At 40.0% G+C, this 17,436-nt stretch overlaps 1 protein-coding gene across 3 annotated transcripts in view; it reads right to left on the minus strand.

Moving 5' to 3' along the window:
• The window catches only part of itga6a (integrin, alpha 6a), a 35,328-nt gene that overhangs the window by 10,402 nt on the left and 7,490 nt on the right, over nt 1-17,436 (minus strand). For all 3 annotated transcript variants that reach the window (XM_030428538.1, XM_030428536.1, XM_030428537.1), the window contains 4 exons: nt 9,958-10,343; nt 629-753; nt 446-525; nt 97-355 (listed from right to left, as the gene is read on the minus strand). In XM_030428538.1, the coding sequence (XP_030284398.1) occupies nt 97-355; nt 446-525; nt 629-753; nt 9,958-10,343 (850 nt within the window). Of the gene's footprint in view, nt 1-96; nt 356-445; nt 526-628; nt 754-9,957; nt 10,344-17,436 lie in introns of those variants that run through there.

Genomic DNA, 17,436 nt, shown 5'->3' on the forward strand with positions numbered 1-17,436 from the left:
GAATAAAAAGACATCCCATTACTTGTTTTTTATAGAATGAGAAACTTTATTCTTCCACTCAATCCTCTAAGGCACTGTGTAATTATAGTTATGTACCTTTCCAGTTGTAAGCTCCAGGTGCTCCAAACACCACATAATGGTAATCCTTGGTGAAAGTGGCCGCCAAACCCTGCTGACAATACCCAAACATTTCATGTCCTCTGGCTCTGCCCTCGCAGGAGTTCCAGTCACCTTCGTCCTCAGCGTCCTTGTTGATGGTCAGGTCCTGACTCAGGACGTAACAGCGCCCGGTGATGTCCCGGGACTCCTGAGGGGTGTCCACGAACATACGTCTCTGGTAGCGATGAGCACAAGTCTGACAGCACAAAACATAACGGATTAGTTACCCTGATGACAGACGAGACCACAGCAGGTGTGAAAGGTTCACACGCTCAGCTTGACTCACCACAATCTTTCCTCCAGGTCCCTGACTCTGAACCGTCACACCCATCCACTGATTCTCCTTGCTCTCAATACGCAGGTCCTCTTTCAAAACAACACAAGACAAAGCTATGAGCATAGATAGATAGATAGATAGATAGATAGATAGATAGATAGATAGATAGATAGATAGATAGATAGATCTTACCTTCATTATCAAATTCAATGCGCTCACAATTACTGGCATTGGTGATTTCACATTTATAAAGGCCTCCAGTGATCCTGGCTTTTTGTTTTCCCAAAGCTGGAGCTCTGGGTGCACCAATCAACAGCCTGAGGTGAAACACAAAACAACAGAAATGAGTAGTGAGATTTATTCATAACAAAGCAATAAAGTTGAAGTTTAAAGACCGAATGCATTTTATGTAGGTTTTGGTCCCTGTCTCACACAAAGAAGACTCAGAACTACTCAAATCCATAAGGAAGTATAATTGACCTGTAAGGCAATATATGATTTTTGCATTCATACAATCTCTGGGTATATGGAGATATAGGGGCTTATGATATATTTTATATGAAAATGTATTAAAAAATATAAAATTTGCATATGTGAATATATCAAAAGAATATATATTGCAGTGTATTGCGGGTAGTTGGCTGAAGTTACCCAGCATGCTTGAGGGCAATGTGTTTATGGTTTAAGTGTGAGTAAGTTGTGTTAAATTGTGTTCTGGCGAAAACACTAGTAACCCCTGTTTCCATCCATGGGGTCCCTGTGGACACTGTTGAGGAGAACAAGTACCTGGGGGTGTACTTTAATAATAAGTTGGACTGGACTTGTACATTATTTAAACTGTACATTTGATCTTTTATATATTGTTATATATATATTTATATATATATATATTTATATTTTGTTCTTAGTATATGTTGTTTGTATATCTGGAGTGTGTAACAAAAAATAATTTCCCCCCTGGGATTATTAAAGTATTTCTGATTCTGATTCTGAAGCACCACAAACATTTCCTGTAATGCAAATATTTGTGCTGATGTTCTCGTGTTCAACATACACTTCCTGGAACTTCAATTCTCTTTGCTTGAATGCTTGCAATGAGAGTCCCAAACTGCTACAATGTCATGAATTTCCACATATATGTATGAAGAAACTTTGCACAAACATGTTTAGTTTGTATATTGCACATTAGTACCAATATGTTATATTTGTATAAATGATTATATATGTGACATGTATGCTAAAATATGTCATTTGCATACATGAGCATACATTTTTGTATAGGTTGTACATAAAATGTCAATATAGGATCTCGATCCGTGTCAACACCTGCAGTAAATTATTTTCTACATTTCTAAGCTCAGGTGCAGCAGCTTGTTGAATTTAGTACATGTGTGTGAGAAGATCAGCAGTGGCAGCGATGACATTGCAACAGCACCCTGTCTAGGAAAACGTTACAACATGTCTTCTGTCTTCTTTCTTAGCAGAGGAACTGCGGCCACTTCTTCATTGCTGAATCTGATCTTCAAAGTAACAAAACAAAACATCTTTTCAGCTATGACTACGACTGTCACGTCAGCAAGAATTAGCAGCAACACGGCTGAATAACCACATGACCTGCTGAGGACCGCCGTTTTAAGTCATACCCCTCTCTCTCTCTCTCTCCCAATTGTATACAATATGATTTCACTGGAAGGATGATCCAGCCTGTGAAAAGCTGGCTGTGTTCAATCAGTCCCTCAAAGAGCTTTGTGATAAGAAACAAAATAGAAAACCTCAGCACGAGACAGTAGACTACTGTCCTGACATTCTGCAGAGGGCAGAGGAGCAGTGAAGCAGACAATTTGGAGTGTGTTCAGTGTTCAGCCCAACCATAGTTCACTGACAAGAGATTCTCCTCTAAACCCACAGGCTCAACAAGCATGAAGAGCGGATGTGTTTGAAGGGTGACAGCAGCAGCCACAGAGATGATATCATCAGAAACACTTATCTGATGAGACGCAGTCATCAACTTCTCTTTCAAATGTCAGGACTAGACAGACATGGATCAAAGAAAACGTTCATGTCTCGATGTTATCCAATTCATTGACAGAATCTCTCAGTTGGGACCTGACTTAGAGGCCGTCCACACGAAAACGCTCTTTTACGAAAACGTACATGTATTGCATCGTTTTGGCCAACCGTACACACGGATCCTAAAAATGAACTGCTGCTGCGACTCACACTCAACTACAAGGCGAGTAAGTTGCAAGAAAGGCTCAATATCTTCTGTGGCACAAACACAAGCGTGTAGTCCGCCATTGTTGTTATTGTTGTTATGAGACATCGCAGGGTTCAGTGGTCGAAGGCAAGAGGTCGAGGGGTGGGGCGATGGCGTCATCGTTTCGGAAAGTATCCGGATTCACCGTCCACACGAGCACGGAGGGCTGCGTTTTCGGATTTTTCCACCCTGAGACCCGTTTTCAGGCGCTGCGTTTTCAGGATCTGTGTGGACGGTCGGCCAAAACGATGCAAAACATGCGTTTTCGCAAAAGAGCGTTTTCGTGTGGACAACCTATAAGAAAGAGAAAACCATAATAATGTTATTTTGTCAGCTACTATTGTAATCATTTTTTTTTATTTAACACTGGCATAAATCACCTGGCGATGATCTGGAAGGCAGGTAAAGAAGAAAGCAAAATCACTGCGCAATATAAGGACAAACAAGGTATTTTAATGGTTTAAAAGAGTGCCTTGGAATTATCTAGTGATTTTTTAGTTTACGCATGTCCCTCTCTAAAGAGCACTGCCAACAGACTTATTTTGAGTTCGGGAAATGATCATTTCATTGTGTGGTTGCCCTCCTGCTTAGCAGTGCCTGCTGTCTGTGTTTCTCTTGGTCTGTGGTTGTGTCTGTTTCCTTGCAGACTGCATCTACAACCTTTTACACACTGTCAAACGCTGTACTCTATTTTGCAACATCTGTGTGTTCAAAAGAGAAGCAAAACTGGTCATATTTCCTGTCAGGGGCAGCGGAGCTCATGCTGTTTAGAAAAGTAACCCACAGTAAACAACAGAGAAACCAACAGCCTTTATAGAAATCTAATAATCTTGTTTGCAAAGCCTCATGGATAGAGTTGCAGTAGCTATAGAGTGGACACAGCTTAGTGGACCAATGAACTGATGGACCAACAAATGGTGATAAAGCAATGGAAAGGGAACTATGCCGAGTTTAATAACGCTCCACACAAGAGTATAGGACAAGTGGATCATGAGGTATGAAAAAGTGCTCAGCTAAAACATACGAGCACTCGCTTTTAGCCAATTCATACACACACACACACACACACACACACACAAACCTGACCTCCATGCCAATGATTGCCCTCAGGGCAAAAGCTGTCATGACAAGGGAGGGGAAATTTGAATGGACCAACCAACCAATAGACAGAGAGATCTATAGAGTTACTGTTCCCAGCTAAAAACTCAACCAAAAAATCTAGACTATTAACAACATCAAAGACTTGTAATGTGTTAAATAAGCTTACATAGCTCCATGAGTCGGTTGGTTCTTCTCAATGTTTTCAGACTTGTTTTACACAAATATGGTAACGATGGATCGAACTCGCCCGCCTGCCTAAGATTATTATCAGGCATATGAAATGAAGAAACTTGGTGCTGTGGCTATTTAACAACAGAAACTCAACTATATCTCAACTAGGTCTCCACTCACACAAGCCACAGTCTGTTCACCCTGATGCCTTCTGGCAAAAGATACAGAAGCATCCACTGCCATACCATCAGACAACGGAGCAGGTTCATTCTCCAGGCCGTGAGACTCCTCAATTCATCATCAACACTCCACGTTCTAATATAGATGTAGCAGGACTCTAAGGACTCAAACATAATTTTGATTTTTAAATGTCCTGTGATTTAAAAAATTACGGTAAATCTGCCTTGTAACCTTGTAAATGTGTCATCTATGGTTGAGCACTGAGTGGCCTGAAAGTTCTGAATACTTAAGACTTGACTTCAGCTCTCACATGAAAAAGCCTTAAAATCTGCTCTGCCACCTCTGAAAACTTAACCTGTCTCAGTCAGTGAGATTTGCCAACTACTTGACACCAAACAAGACTACTACTCTACTGAAATAACATTCTTATCATTATCCGAAATGTCCTTTAATGTGATTTAGGATCATGATGGTAAGCCACACCATCATGTGTGAACTGACGGGCATACTCACTGTGTAGGAATTTTCTCAAAGGACGGAGAGGAAATCCTCTCCACCCTTCACTCCTCCCTTAAAGTTCCTTCTGTAACCCACCTATTGATCTGTGGCTCTTGATTTGCTAAACAAGGGCTCTCCTGAGGTGGTCTGATGTAAGACTGAGGACCAAACTGCAAAGCCTCTTTTCAAACAATGCCCAGTGAAATGCAAATACAAACAAGAGCCTTTAAAGGAACCCCTTCAATTTCACTTTTAAGCTTCTCAGCAGCAGTTTAGCCTCACGTGTGTCACATGGTAATACTTGTGGTCATGAAGAAACTTATTTCTGTATAACCAGACACTCTGCAACATTACTGCAATCTGTAGCCTCAGATAGTACCCCAGAGTTGAACATATACATGAAATGTGACTGCATTATATCTAGAGCTGCAACAATTAACTGTCTCGGCTGGTAGTTTAAGTCATTTTCCAAGCCGAAGCACCCAAAGGTTTGCAAGTTCCAGCTTCTCGAACGTCAGAATTTGATTATTTTCTTTTCCATGTGCGTTTTCGATTTGCAGACTTTTTGTTGAATAAAACAAGCAATAAAAATAGGTCATCTTCAGCTGTTTTGTTCTGATAGTTTATAGTAAAAATTATCAATCAAAAAAACTGAGAAAATAATCAGCAGATTCAGAGCTAATGAACACAGTTGTTAGTTGCACCCCTATTCATATTTAAACAAACGGACCAAGACTCCATTCACTTTAAAATATAGAAAGCCTTTACACAATGAATGCAGTGACAAAAATAATGCAATAACAGGTTTACAGGGTGTGAGTGACAGACCTGTGTGTCGAAGTAGTTTAAAGTCTAAAGTCTAATCTAAAGTACTTCTGTATCACCGAAACGTGCCTACATGAAGTCACTGCAGGAAAACTTTATGCAGGGCCTGTTACACAAGTAAAGGAAAACACCTCCAACTTAACAGCAAAGCGACTCAGCAAAGTGACGGTTTGTTGAATTTAGCAAGTAGCTGAGGGATAACATTGACATTTACATGCAACACGCCAGTCTAGCAGACACGTTAACCTATTTTTCAGTCAGGGAAAAAGGATCATTTAAGTACTTTATCTTACTTTGTGCAGTGGCTGTGGATGCAATGTTTGCTGAAATTATAAAATAGATTGAATGGGGTTGCTCTGATTATTATCTTCATGATCATTCGCTTTATCATTTGGTCCATAAAATGTCAGAAAATTGTGAAAACAATTCCAAGAGCTTGAAGTGATGTCTTTAAATTGCTTATTTTGAACAACCAACAGTTCAAGAATCCCAGAAACTCTCAATTCAAAATAAAACTCTAACCCTCAAGATGGAACCACCAAATGTTTGACCTCTCTGATTGAAAAATGACTGAAACGATTAATCAAAAATCTAAATAGCCGGCAACTAACTTTCTTTCGATGAATTCTGTAATCGCTTGAGCTCTATTATACTCAAAACAGCAACTTGTTCAGGCAAGAAGTGGGATTCGACTAAAGCTGCAGGCGTTATCCTTCATACGGATCTAAAAGCAAGTACACAACACACAGTACAACTAAAGAGCTGAAATACAGTCCAACCAATAAATATACTTATACAGTGGCTCATTATCAATACTATCAATATAGAATGTGCCTCCAATATCCAGTATCAGCCAGACTGCAGTGTTAAACCACATCCCATCATGCAGCATGTCTTTCAGTGCGGTGTAAATGGGAATGCATAGTGACTGGTGTGGGTTTACACAGTGATCTCACTGCTCTTTGTTAACAGATGTGATCCAGCGCTCCCACAGCTGTGCACTCAAAGCCACAAGAACGGCTGCAGCTGTTCTAACTGTTCCAGTTTACACACACACACACACACACACATAAATACATACTTTGATTGGCACTGACCTGTGATTGGCTGGGTATACATCACCGAAGACATCATGAATATTCACAACAAATACAGATCAACTTATGGTAAATAATACGTTTTAAAGACTTGAATAAGTTTTAGAATTGACCTGTTTTAACTGTTTATGAACCATTTTCAATCTACTCTCAAACTTCAGCGTAAACTCTGACTGGAATGTGTCTGCTCATGATTCACTGATGCGTCTTAATCTATCAGGTTACATGTGCACAGATGGCCTTGCATGTCCAGTCAGTCGGCCATTTTCTCTGGTTGCATTCAGAGCATGTTATATCCACATCATTAAGCCAACACATTATTCATGGAGGAGGCATCCAGTCGCCTCTTTGCAGGATGCCACATTATGTTGAGTCTCATGTTGGAACATGGATCTCCTTGTTTCTTCCACTCATCACAAACCCATACGAGGAGGACGGCATAAACGCCGCTGTGCTCTCGATGAAGCCTTTAGAGGAACAACATGGATAGAGTTGCATAAATGGCTGAAAACAATATGATAACAAATCACGCTAATCACCGGGATTTGGGTTTTTAATTGCAGAAAAGAGGAGAAGATTTGGCTTTTAGCTCTGAATACTGGAAGAGATAAAAGGCCAGTTTAATCTATCTTGTCACACAAACACATTCAGCGTTTAGACAGGAACCTGTAAAGGCCAGGGTTCCTTCCTCTCCTCACTTCTGATTTATTATAATCACATTAATGCACACAGTGTTAGCTGGCGGTGTTTTACAGCTGCTGGCGATCATTATCAAACATGTGTTCGAATAAGAACAAAAGAGACAGATACAGAGTGTGTGACACACTGCTAGCCTGTGGTTTCATTGAGTTGAGAGCGGTCAGTTAGTCAGGGCTGTTCATTGCCTCCTTCTGAGAGCTCTGCTGAACTTTCACTTGACTCGTCTGGCTGATTATCTCAGGGTCACATGAGGATTTAGAGCTTAGATCACAGCCGGGGAGCTACTGGTTAGTCCATACCTTCCTCGGTTGGGAACTCAGTTTCTATACAGCACAGGCTCAGTATTTTGTTGAGCAATTAATTGTCAGTAGAGCTGAAACAATTGGTAAGAGACATAAACAGATTATTAATAGGAAAGTAAAAGCGCCAAAACTTCTCTAATTCAAGCTTTTTATTCAAGGTGATCTGTTGCTTTTCTTTGACATGTGTGGCTGTAAAATGAAAATTTTTCAGTTTTGGGCTGTTGATCAGACAGCACAAGCAATTTAATGGCGTCACTTTCGTCTTCAAGGAACTGTTATGTCATTTATTTGCTATTTTTTGATCATTTGTAGACCAGGGCTGCCCAAAGTAGGGGGAAATCAATTTGGCCTGGCAGATGTTTCTAGCTAATAAATAAGTAAATAAATAAATGATAATAATAATAATAATAATAATAATAATAATAATAATAATAATAATAACACATACCCTATTCTATGAGGTAAAACTTTTTTTTATGATGCAATGATGACTTTTCTGTTCTCAAAAAGCAGTTTTTTCACATGTTAGCAGAATTCTGTGTGGCATGTTGGAGCAGCTATCTGACAGATCAGCATGACAGTGAGCTGAATCTTCACTTTCCTCGTACTTATCCCGCCTCAAATCAGGCCAGTGTCACATTTACCGGCTGTTTGCCAAACATATATTACATTTCATGACTTTCACTCTCTTAACACTTGTAAAAGCGCCTTTTTCCTGGGATGCAGAGTTCTTCGCGAACAAAAGGATCCTTGTGAAAACTCCTTTTTTTATGACAAATTCCAGCTGAGCATGACCACTCTATTCACTACAACCATGAGCCGCCTGTGAACTAAAGTCAGAACACAAGCTAGATAAAATTCCTCAAGTTAAGCCTAATCTATGGGATCTATGAGAAACCGTTAAATCCTGTTATCAGAGCTTCTCATCGTGTTTCCCAACATGCTGCTGCAGAGTCCTGCTAACCAGAGTACAACACAGTAGCTCTTGCATGCAGCCTCACCCTGGTCGCAGGCTTTGACATGCCAGCTCCTCTCTCCTCATTTTAACCCCCCTTACACTTTGTGTGGCAGGATGACCAGACTCACTACACTGATGTCTGTTCTGTCCCCTCAGGGCTGCCCAGAGGAAACAGTTTACAGTAAGCATTGTAACGTCAGTAAGAATCCTTGAAATGCTGCAATGAGGAAACATTTTAATACTCAAACGCTCACTTTGGCACAAGCTGAAAGCCTTTTCCTGGATCGCCTTTTTTTACTGTACTGCCTGAGATGTGTTACAGCTGAGCACAGGATGCATTAGTCCCCTCGGTGAAGTCAGTAATGTTGCTAAATCCCACGTGACAGGTAAAACTGTGAAGAGGAAATACTGCTGCAGTGTTTTATCCATAAATTGATTGGTTGTCACGTATTTGATAATGGATTAATCCTAATTCTCTTATTCCAGCTTCCTAAATGTGAATATGTTCTGGTTTCTTTCCTCCTCTGTCACAGTAAACTGAATAACTTTAGGCTGTGGACAAAACAAGACATTTGAAGACATCAACTTGGACTTTGATGGACACTGATGGACATCTTTCAACCTTGTATAGACCAAGCAGCTAATCGATTAATTATTTGCCACCTCATGAAATGCACCTGCTTAGTCCTCACTGTAAAAGAACCTTTAAGCTTTACAGTGCACTGCACTTACCACTTGTCAATAGTAGGAAATAACTGTTTCAACAGGAAAGCTGTAAATACAGTAAAAACCTTTAAATACCAACAATCTATCTGATACTAAACGTTTCATTATTGATCAATCTATCACTTGTTTTTCTCTCCAACAGTCCAAAACCAAAAGACGCTCAAATTACAATTCAATAAAAGTGGGAAAAGTTGATCAACTAACCAACAGTTGCAACCTTACCTCCTCCCTCGGTTTGACCTTAAAGGCACATTTGCATCACAGTTATAACCATTGTTTATTCCCTTGTTGTCCTTAGGCTTATTCCGAGTTTATATTCAAAGCACCACGGGGAGACAGTAAACCTCTATTTACAATAAGAACAAAAACAAGCTTAAACTGACCAAAAACACTGTGGGCTTTGGTGGATACAGTAACGTTTATAGTTGCGTCAATACCTGACATCACAACAAGTGGATGAAAACGATTTTATAACTCTTACAAAAGTGGAGTCTTTAAATAAAAAAACATCCTGCTCTGGATAAAGAAGTCATAACTTTAGACGGACAGAAATCAGGTGGAGGATTGTGAAAACTTCAGATTTACTTCTGACAGTATTTTCTCTGAACCTGTCCGCTCAGGTGCTCTCATAACGGAGATGGACTAACGAACAGTAACCACAAACTGACTAAAGATGTTCTTGAATTCAAATTAAAGACTTCTCTCACAGTCTTTTATCCGGGTTGAGCTGCCGGTGCATGGCCAAGGAGAACCCGAACAGGCTGCCCGGCTCTCCGTCCTTCCTGATGACATTACCGGTGTCCAGGTTGAAGGCGAGCACCAGAGTTGTCTCCAGAAAAAGGGAATAAAATAAAAGTGCAGCAGGAGCGGCAGAGGGTCCTCCCTGTAGCGGCAGCATCGCAGCGCACCTGTCCAGATGTGTCCGGTATGTCCAAAGTTGAGAGCCCTTGACCCCGCTGCTACTCTGCGCCCAGCCCGGTGCCGTGTGACTGAAGGCGGCTGCTGCGGCTGGGGGTCCCCGCCAGGCTGCGGACCCTGCTCCACAGCGCCCCCAGCGTTCACCAAAGGAACAGCACCGCACACTGGACGCTGCCTGGTGCAAAGGGACAATCAGAATTTTTTTTTTTTTTTTTTTTTACCATTTTTGTACCGTAAGATTTTGAGGTAGATAATTAAAATGGATTAATAATTAATAATAATCAAAAAATGTCAGCCTAACTTACTTTACAGTTGTAAACACAATCAAGCGCAAATAATTAATGATAATAACACATTAAATCAATCTTTATTTTTTTATGGCAATTCACAGCAAAAGATATCTCACAACACCTTCTAATCAGAGTAGCAATAAACATAATAAAATCTGATCATCGTGACAAAACTATATGCTCTCTATTTACAAATTTTAGCTGCTTATAGGGTCATCTCATCTGTAGGCGGGCTCACTGAATGACATTCTCAAATTGGTTTGATATATGGTTTGATGAAATAAAGGCAATAGGTATAAAACAAACCAGAATCTCAACATAATCAGCTCGAATCCTCTCTCAAATACATCCAACTTGAAAACAAGTTTATTATTTTTTATGCCAGACTCAGAATTCCACAGAAATTAACGTAGACCCATCCCTGCTTTGCTCCTCATCTACTGCTGTTATAGCTCACACATTAAGTACATTTTTTTCACCCGTTTATCTATCAACCAAGTTATTTTTGGTTCCCAGATAAGATACGTGTATCACATAAGATTTATACTGCTGGCACAGAAGATAAAACAAACAAGCTACTCTCTGAATGCCAAAGTTACCGAAGCCAGAGATGATTGAGCAAAACAAGAACAGCTTTGACATAATTAAATACTACATTCTAATTTCATCAACCTTCAGTTCAGCCAGTTTTCTCCTTTTCCTTCTAAATGACTTATCTAACAGGGCAAAACACAAATGATAACGCCCCAATGTGATCGGTGTTCTTTAATTTTGTTGTATACTTGAACAGGCTGTGATCTTGGTTTTACTGGTCTTATACAAGAAGACAAATGATAAAGCGAAGGAGCAAAGGTTGTTTTGCTATTTCAGTGGGAACAGATAAACAGCAAGTGTTACAGTCAGCTGGACAAATAAACCTCCCAACTACGGCCAGACAAGGAGACAAGCTGCTGCAGGTCACTAAAAGGCTGAACTATCTTTGGAATAGTCTGAATTTCAGCCACTATCAGGATTCACTGGAAACATTCTAACTCGCTGTATGACTTTAAATGGACAATACATTCTGGTTTGGGGGGTTGATCATCCATCCATGGAAAACTGAATCAAATATTAACAATGCTCTATTCAACAACACCTGCTAAGGAATATCTTCATGAATAAATAATCGCAATACAGAGAAGATTTTCTGGGACATTTCCTAAGGACACCCCTACGCTCCATGTCAGGATCTTTGTAGCTTTGATGATGTTGTGTTGGGAAAAAAATGTTGAAATGATTTTTTAAAGAGTGACAGTAAATCTTTTCAAGGATCTTTTTCATAGCTCCTGAAAAGCAGGCATTCAGGAGTTTTTTTTTTTTTGGTTTCCTCCCACCAGCAGCAGTGATATGAGCCGCCAGCTTTGTTATCATTCCAACCTGCAGGAAACATAAAACAGCTTGATTGTATCGCCCGCTCACTCTCCTCAGTGTATCTGCTGGTGTGAAGTTTGAACCAGTCTGGGCAACAATCAAACAGCACAACACAACACAATGTGGGCATTGTTGTGGTTAGAAAAGCCTTCTACAAGTCTGTGTGTGCGTGTTGGCAGGATGTGGCTGTGGGGAAGTATTAGGCCCTTAACCACATTCCTAATTGGAGCAAATGACTCAGGAGGTTCTAGTGTAAGATATGTGAATGGCATCTCTGTTGCTGAGGGTTCGGTCACAGATGCATCAAATGTTATCACATCACAGGCAGTTAACACATCAATGACTTGTTGTTGAGGGAAAGTAGCCAAGTACATGAATCAAGTTGCCACTGTAATTTTTTTTATTAAATCTTCATATAAAAAGCCAAATCAGTTTATGAAATACATCATGTTAAATATTAAACCAGTTGCTGGAATAGAAAAGTCAACAAGTCAGATGAGACATGACAAAAGGGCTTATCTAGCCCCACTTGGAGAACCATGGTTTCATGGTTCTCAAAGTGGGGTCTAGTGAACCCCAGGGGTTTCTGAGAGGGTTCCAGGGGGTCCCGAGCATAACAGGAATTAATCAGGTAACACGACGAATGTATGAGTATTTTGGTCATGGGGTTCACAAACCTACTGTAAATCTCATCAGATCGGGGTGAACTTGTATCAGTTTAGGGGTCCTTGAAATGAACAAGTATGACAATTACTGGTTTAATAACTGTTTATCTCCCAGGATGATCAAATGATTCTGTTTAAAGTCAAAGAATACTGAAAAGTGCTTAATTGGCTCCGTGTCGACCCATCAGATTTGTTTTGTGACCCTTTTGAGGGGTCTGACCCCCCTTGGTTGGGAGTAGTTAAACTTCACTGTATAAGGTCGTTAAACCTAGTTCCACTGACAGACACACACTGATTCATCAGATGTCATAATCAAATAATGTGAGATATAATGACAGATAATTTGCAAAACAAGTAGCCTACCTTAACTTTTGATTCGTAGTTGATTATAATACTTCTGTGAATCTTCTTTAAATTAATTACTTTAATTTGATGATTTCTACTTGTAATGGAGTGCATTACAGTTCCTGGTGGTATTGGTACTTTTACTCAAGTAAAGATTTGAATACATCTTCCACCATCTGTTTTTGTCCACATACAGTTTGTCATATGACCTCTGGTATCGGCTCATTAATGTAAAAAATCATACTTCAATAAACTAAGACTTAAAAATCAGAGTTTCACTGATAAAGATGTGTCCTGTTCATGCAAAAGAAGCATGATACATGCAAATTGGCTCAGGCAATATATTATATAGGCTGAGCTAATATGCAGTGTTTTTATGATTATTTTATAAGGAGATAGAGTAGAGAGAAAACAAATGTAAGTATGTCAGTGCATGCATGCAAAACTGTAAATCCCCGCTGGGCGAATTTTGTTGATGACACAAAGCATGTTTCCACAGATGATCATACCATTTCTGTGATTACATCTGATAAATCTGCAGAACAACAACATCAGGGTTTGCTCAGGTGTGTAACTGCCTTCACCTGGTTTCCCCCAAGCCACACAAGCAGCACTTTCATGTCCACTTTTGCCCTGGGTGGTTGTGTAACTCGAGCTGTGAGAGGAGGCAAAGCTGCCCGGCCTCGTATTGTCTCAGGTCATTGGGAATGGAGAAACTGGAGAGACGGTAAAGGTTGAGCAGGTGGACCCCTGCAGGTGACGAGGCCTTTCTTCACAGATTAGCTGCACTTTTGTACCGACAAAATGACAGTGACTTGAGAAAGATCTGTTTGGCCCCGAGGTCAAATCACTGATGAAGGTATTGAGTTACACATAAGACCCAAGGCCTCTTCTAATGCTACACACGTTCATATTCCACAGGTTTGATGAGGCCAATTTAAAGCAACATTATGTAACTTTTGTTTTACCTTTAAATAACAACTTCAAAATCATGTTGATGGTACAGTGTCTTGTAATAAACTGGAAAACTGTGGGCAGCACCAAATTGCACAAAATGTCAATTTCTACATAATGTTGCTTTAAATTTAAACTGTGAAAGACTGTTAAGATTCTGTTGCGATGTACATGGCTAATTATTGTCAATAGTTGGATTTAAATCATTTGCTACTTTTCGGCTTGATTTATTAGATTTTAGAAGCTCTGAAACTCAAACTCTGGTGAGACAGACGGACCAGCTCCTCAAGTTTCACCATAATGAAGTCAACATAACAGAGACTGGTGGAGGAAACCAAACCCAAAAGTTATCAGAGAGGCAAGGAAGCATGCCCCAAATGCACAGTTGGCGTGGGCACTTTGTGGTGTGCCAAGGCATTAAACCCAACTAACAATGCAATGCAAACAGACGGATGTTGTTACTTTTAAGTGAGGCCTTCTTAGGCCCAGCCTATCTGATGATGACATGGCATGTAAAATTGATTACATCTCATGTTGATTTAGGAATCCTGTGAGGATTTCTGGACAACTCATGCCATCTTTAGCAGTGTTAATGGCTGGATTTCACAGATTTGCCACCTTCATGCTGAAATGATCAAGTTTTAGAGGCTGTGAAACTCAAACCCTGGAGAGACAGAAGGACCAGCTCCTTAAGTTTCAATGTAATGAAGTCAACATAACAGAGACTGTTAGAGGAAACCAAACCCAAATGTTATTGGAGAGGCAAGGAAACATGCCCAAAATGCACAGCTGGTGTAGGCAATTCTTTATGTGCAAGACATACTACTGACCACAACACAAAGTTATAACAGATGCCTGCTGATGCTTTAAATATAGCTCTTCTGGCCAAAGTCTGTGCCAAATCCTACTAATAATTACGTTTCTACAGCACATTTCATGCTGATTTTGTCTTAAATCTTAAATTATATTATTACTAATCTGACTCTAATCTATGATTAAATGGTCTGTAATATGAATGAAAAAAGAAGATGAGGTACATCTTGGACCTCTGGACCTGCAGCAGATTCTGAGACTCGAAATAATATCTTTGATTCAATCTGGGTAGTGACTCTATCCAAAAATACAGAAGAGAGACCTCTCAGTGTTTAGCCGTTGAGGTTCATGGATGCTGAGTGAATGCTGAGGTTGTGTCTGCATCAGTGGCTGTGTGAAGCTCGGCGTTAAATCATACTGTGTGAAAGTGCAAGCAGCTGATCCTGGTCCTGTTGTGACAGTGGCTTGGTCCTTTGTCGGGGGAACATCCACAGTAAATCTGCTCCACTCCCCTCTCACAAAGGGCTGCTTCCATTTATGGCTCCTGGGTGGGGGTGTATGTGCCGCTGAATCAACAATGAAGGGAACAGGACCTTGCAGACCTCTCTGAATTCTTTCTCAGGCAGGCCGTGCAGATGACACAGGGAATTCTGGGGATTCCTTTGTTATCCCTGCAAAGTGCAGAGCCATTTTTGCCCCATAGCAATGGAATTCCCTCCAGGATGTACAATCATGTCACGACAATCATGTTATACAGCAGGCAGGAAATGTACTTGAGTTGATAGCATGCCTTTCAATTGTTTAATATCAGTGAAGGTTTTTTTTTTTTTTTTTTTTTTTTCCACAAGCCAAAGAGGTTGTGGACATTTTCCAAACTGGTGGGCAGAGTGCAAAGGGGCTGAAACTAACAATAATTGTCATTAATAACATTATAACATGTTATAATAAGACATTTTATAACAATAGACGACTAATCTTGTTAATCTTGAAATGTTCCATGTTTTGTAAAACGTTGTATCACATTGGAACATAAAACGTTAAATAGGATATTTTTCATGCTACATTTAACATTTACCACATTATAACATCAAAAGGTTTCACGTTTAATAATATAAATAGTATATTGTTATCACAAGAAAAGTTTCTTGTTTTAATAAGTTAAAATATATTGCTATCACAAATGTTATAATGTGAATAACTGTCATGATTCTTGTTCTGCGTTTATGGTTTCCTGTTTGACTTTGTAATTTTGCCCTCATGTGTCATGTGTTGCTTTCATTTCCTCCTATTGTCTCATTTTCCCCCTTGTTTTCTTGCTGTCCACACCTGCTCTGAGTCTCCCTCTTTAGCCTTTCCGCTATTTCTGTGTCTTCAGCTTTTCCAGCCCATCACCCCCTTCCCTGTTTCTGGTGTTTTTTCATTTATTCACCTCACCTGTGTTGCTCCACCTCACTCCCCCTGAACCTCATCCCCTCGTTAGTTGTGTTTGTTTGTTCAGTTTGTTCTTGTGTAACCACCCTGTGTTACTCACTGGGTGTTATTTTTTGTTCCTGCCGTTGTGTTTCTGCTTAGCTCTCGTTATTACTGAATTGAACTTTGCTCTTGATTTGCGCTCAGTTCTTGGTTTGAACTTTGTAATTAAGAGTTTTTGCATTTCTTGGTTTTTAGATTATTTCAGTTTGAGTTAATTAAGCTTGCCTTTTGTTTCTTGGTCCTGCCTGCCTCCTGTGCGTTTCTGCGTTTAGGTCCTCACCTTTTCACAAAGTGTAACACATAACAATTGTTATAACAATAAACTTTTCATGTTATAACATGATACTTTTACTTTGTGCAATCATTCACATTTAAAAAAAAAACATTACAATTAGGTAAAGGTATGAACTGTAGCAAAATCAAGCATTTAGCTGTAATCTTTAACACTTATAGTCACATTGTGGAGCATCACGCATTAACCTCACATCTGTTATTAGCTCCAAACTGAACACTTCCTTCCAATTGTTATTGTCTTGCCTGTGCTCGTCATTAAAGCCTTTGTTGTTAAAAATAACTTCTCTCCAGGGAAAAAAGCCGCCATGACTAATTCTTAGGAAACACATGCTCCATCATGAACACCATGTTGAGGGTTTCCAACTCCACTTATGTCCGGAGCCATGCAGCACACGCTCAACCTTTCAGACAGCGAGGTCAAGAAACACTTGGTCAATCATTTCCATGTTTGGGAGCGTGTTTTATTTGCTGACTCAGTGTCTTGGGCTTAAAGTCATTCTGGATAAACCCCCCACAGTTGCTTTGGTTTGTTTGGAAGCATTTCATGGAGGTGTTTAAACTCTTAAGCCAAAGCTGAAGAACTTGCAGTAATGTGATTCGACTAAAAGGGTGAGTTGCCAAGGTGATGAATGCTCCAATAGACCCAGCAGGAGACCAGAGGAGAGAATCCACTGAGAGCCAAATCACTCGACTGAGCTAGAAACCTGCCTGCATCACACACAACAGGGCCATTACAACACCGTTGAGTACAGGACATTATAATAAACAATCTTACATCCATTCCTCATACCCAGGTACACTGACATACTATTATGTGTCATCAAGTATACTGTATCAATTCAAAAATGAGATACTACTTTTATACTTGGGTACCTTCATTAAAAAGCAGGAAGCAAAATTTTGAGGGTTTTAAGCCGATGTCTTGTTCATTCACTCTCACAAAGTAAAATCTCAAAATTGGTCAGTATCACGATGAAATACACAGTATAAAGTGCCAACAACCGTCAGAACCTGGGTATGATCT

This window comes from Sparus aurata, chromosome 9 (genome assembly GCF_900880675.1).
Source record: "Sparus aurata chromosome 9, fSpaAur1.1, whole genome shotgun sequence".
Lineage (NCBI taxonomy): Eukaryota > Metazoa > Chordata > Actinopteri > Spariformes > Sparidae > Sparus > Sparus aurata.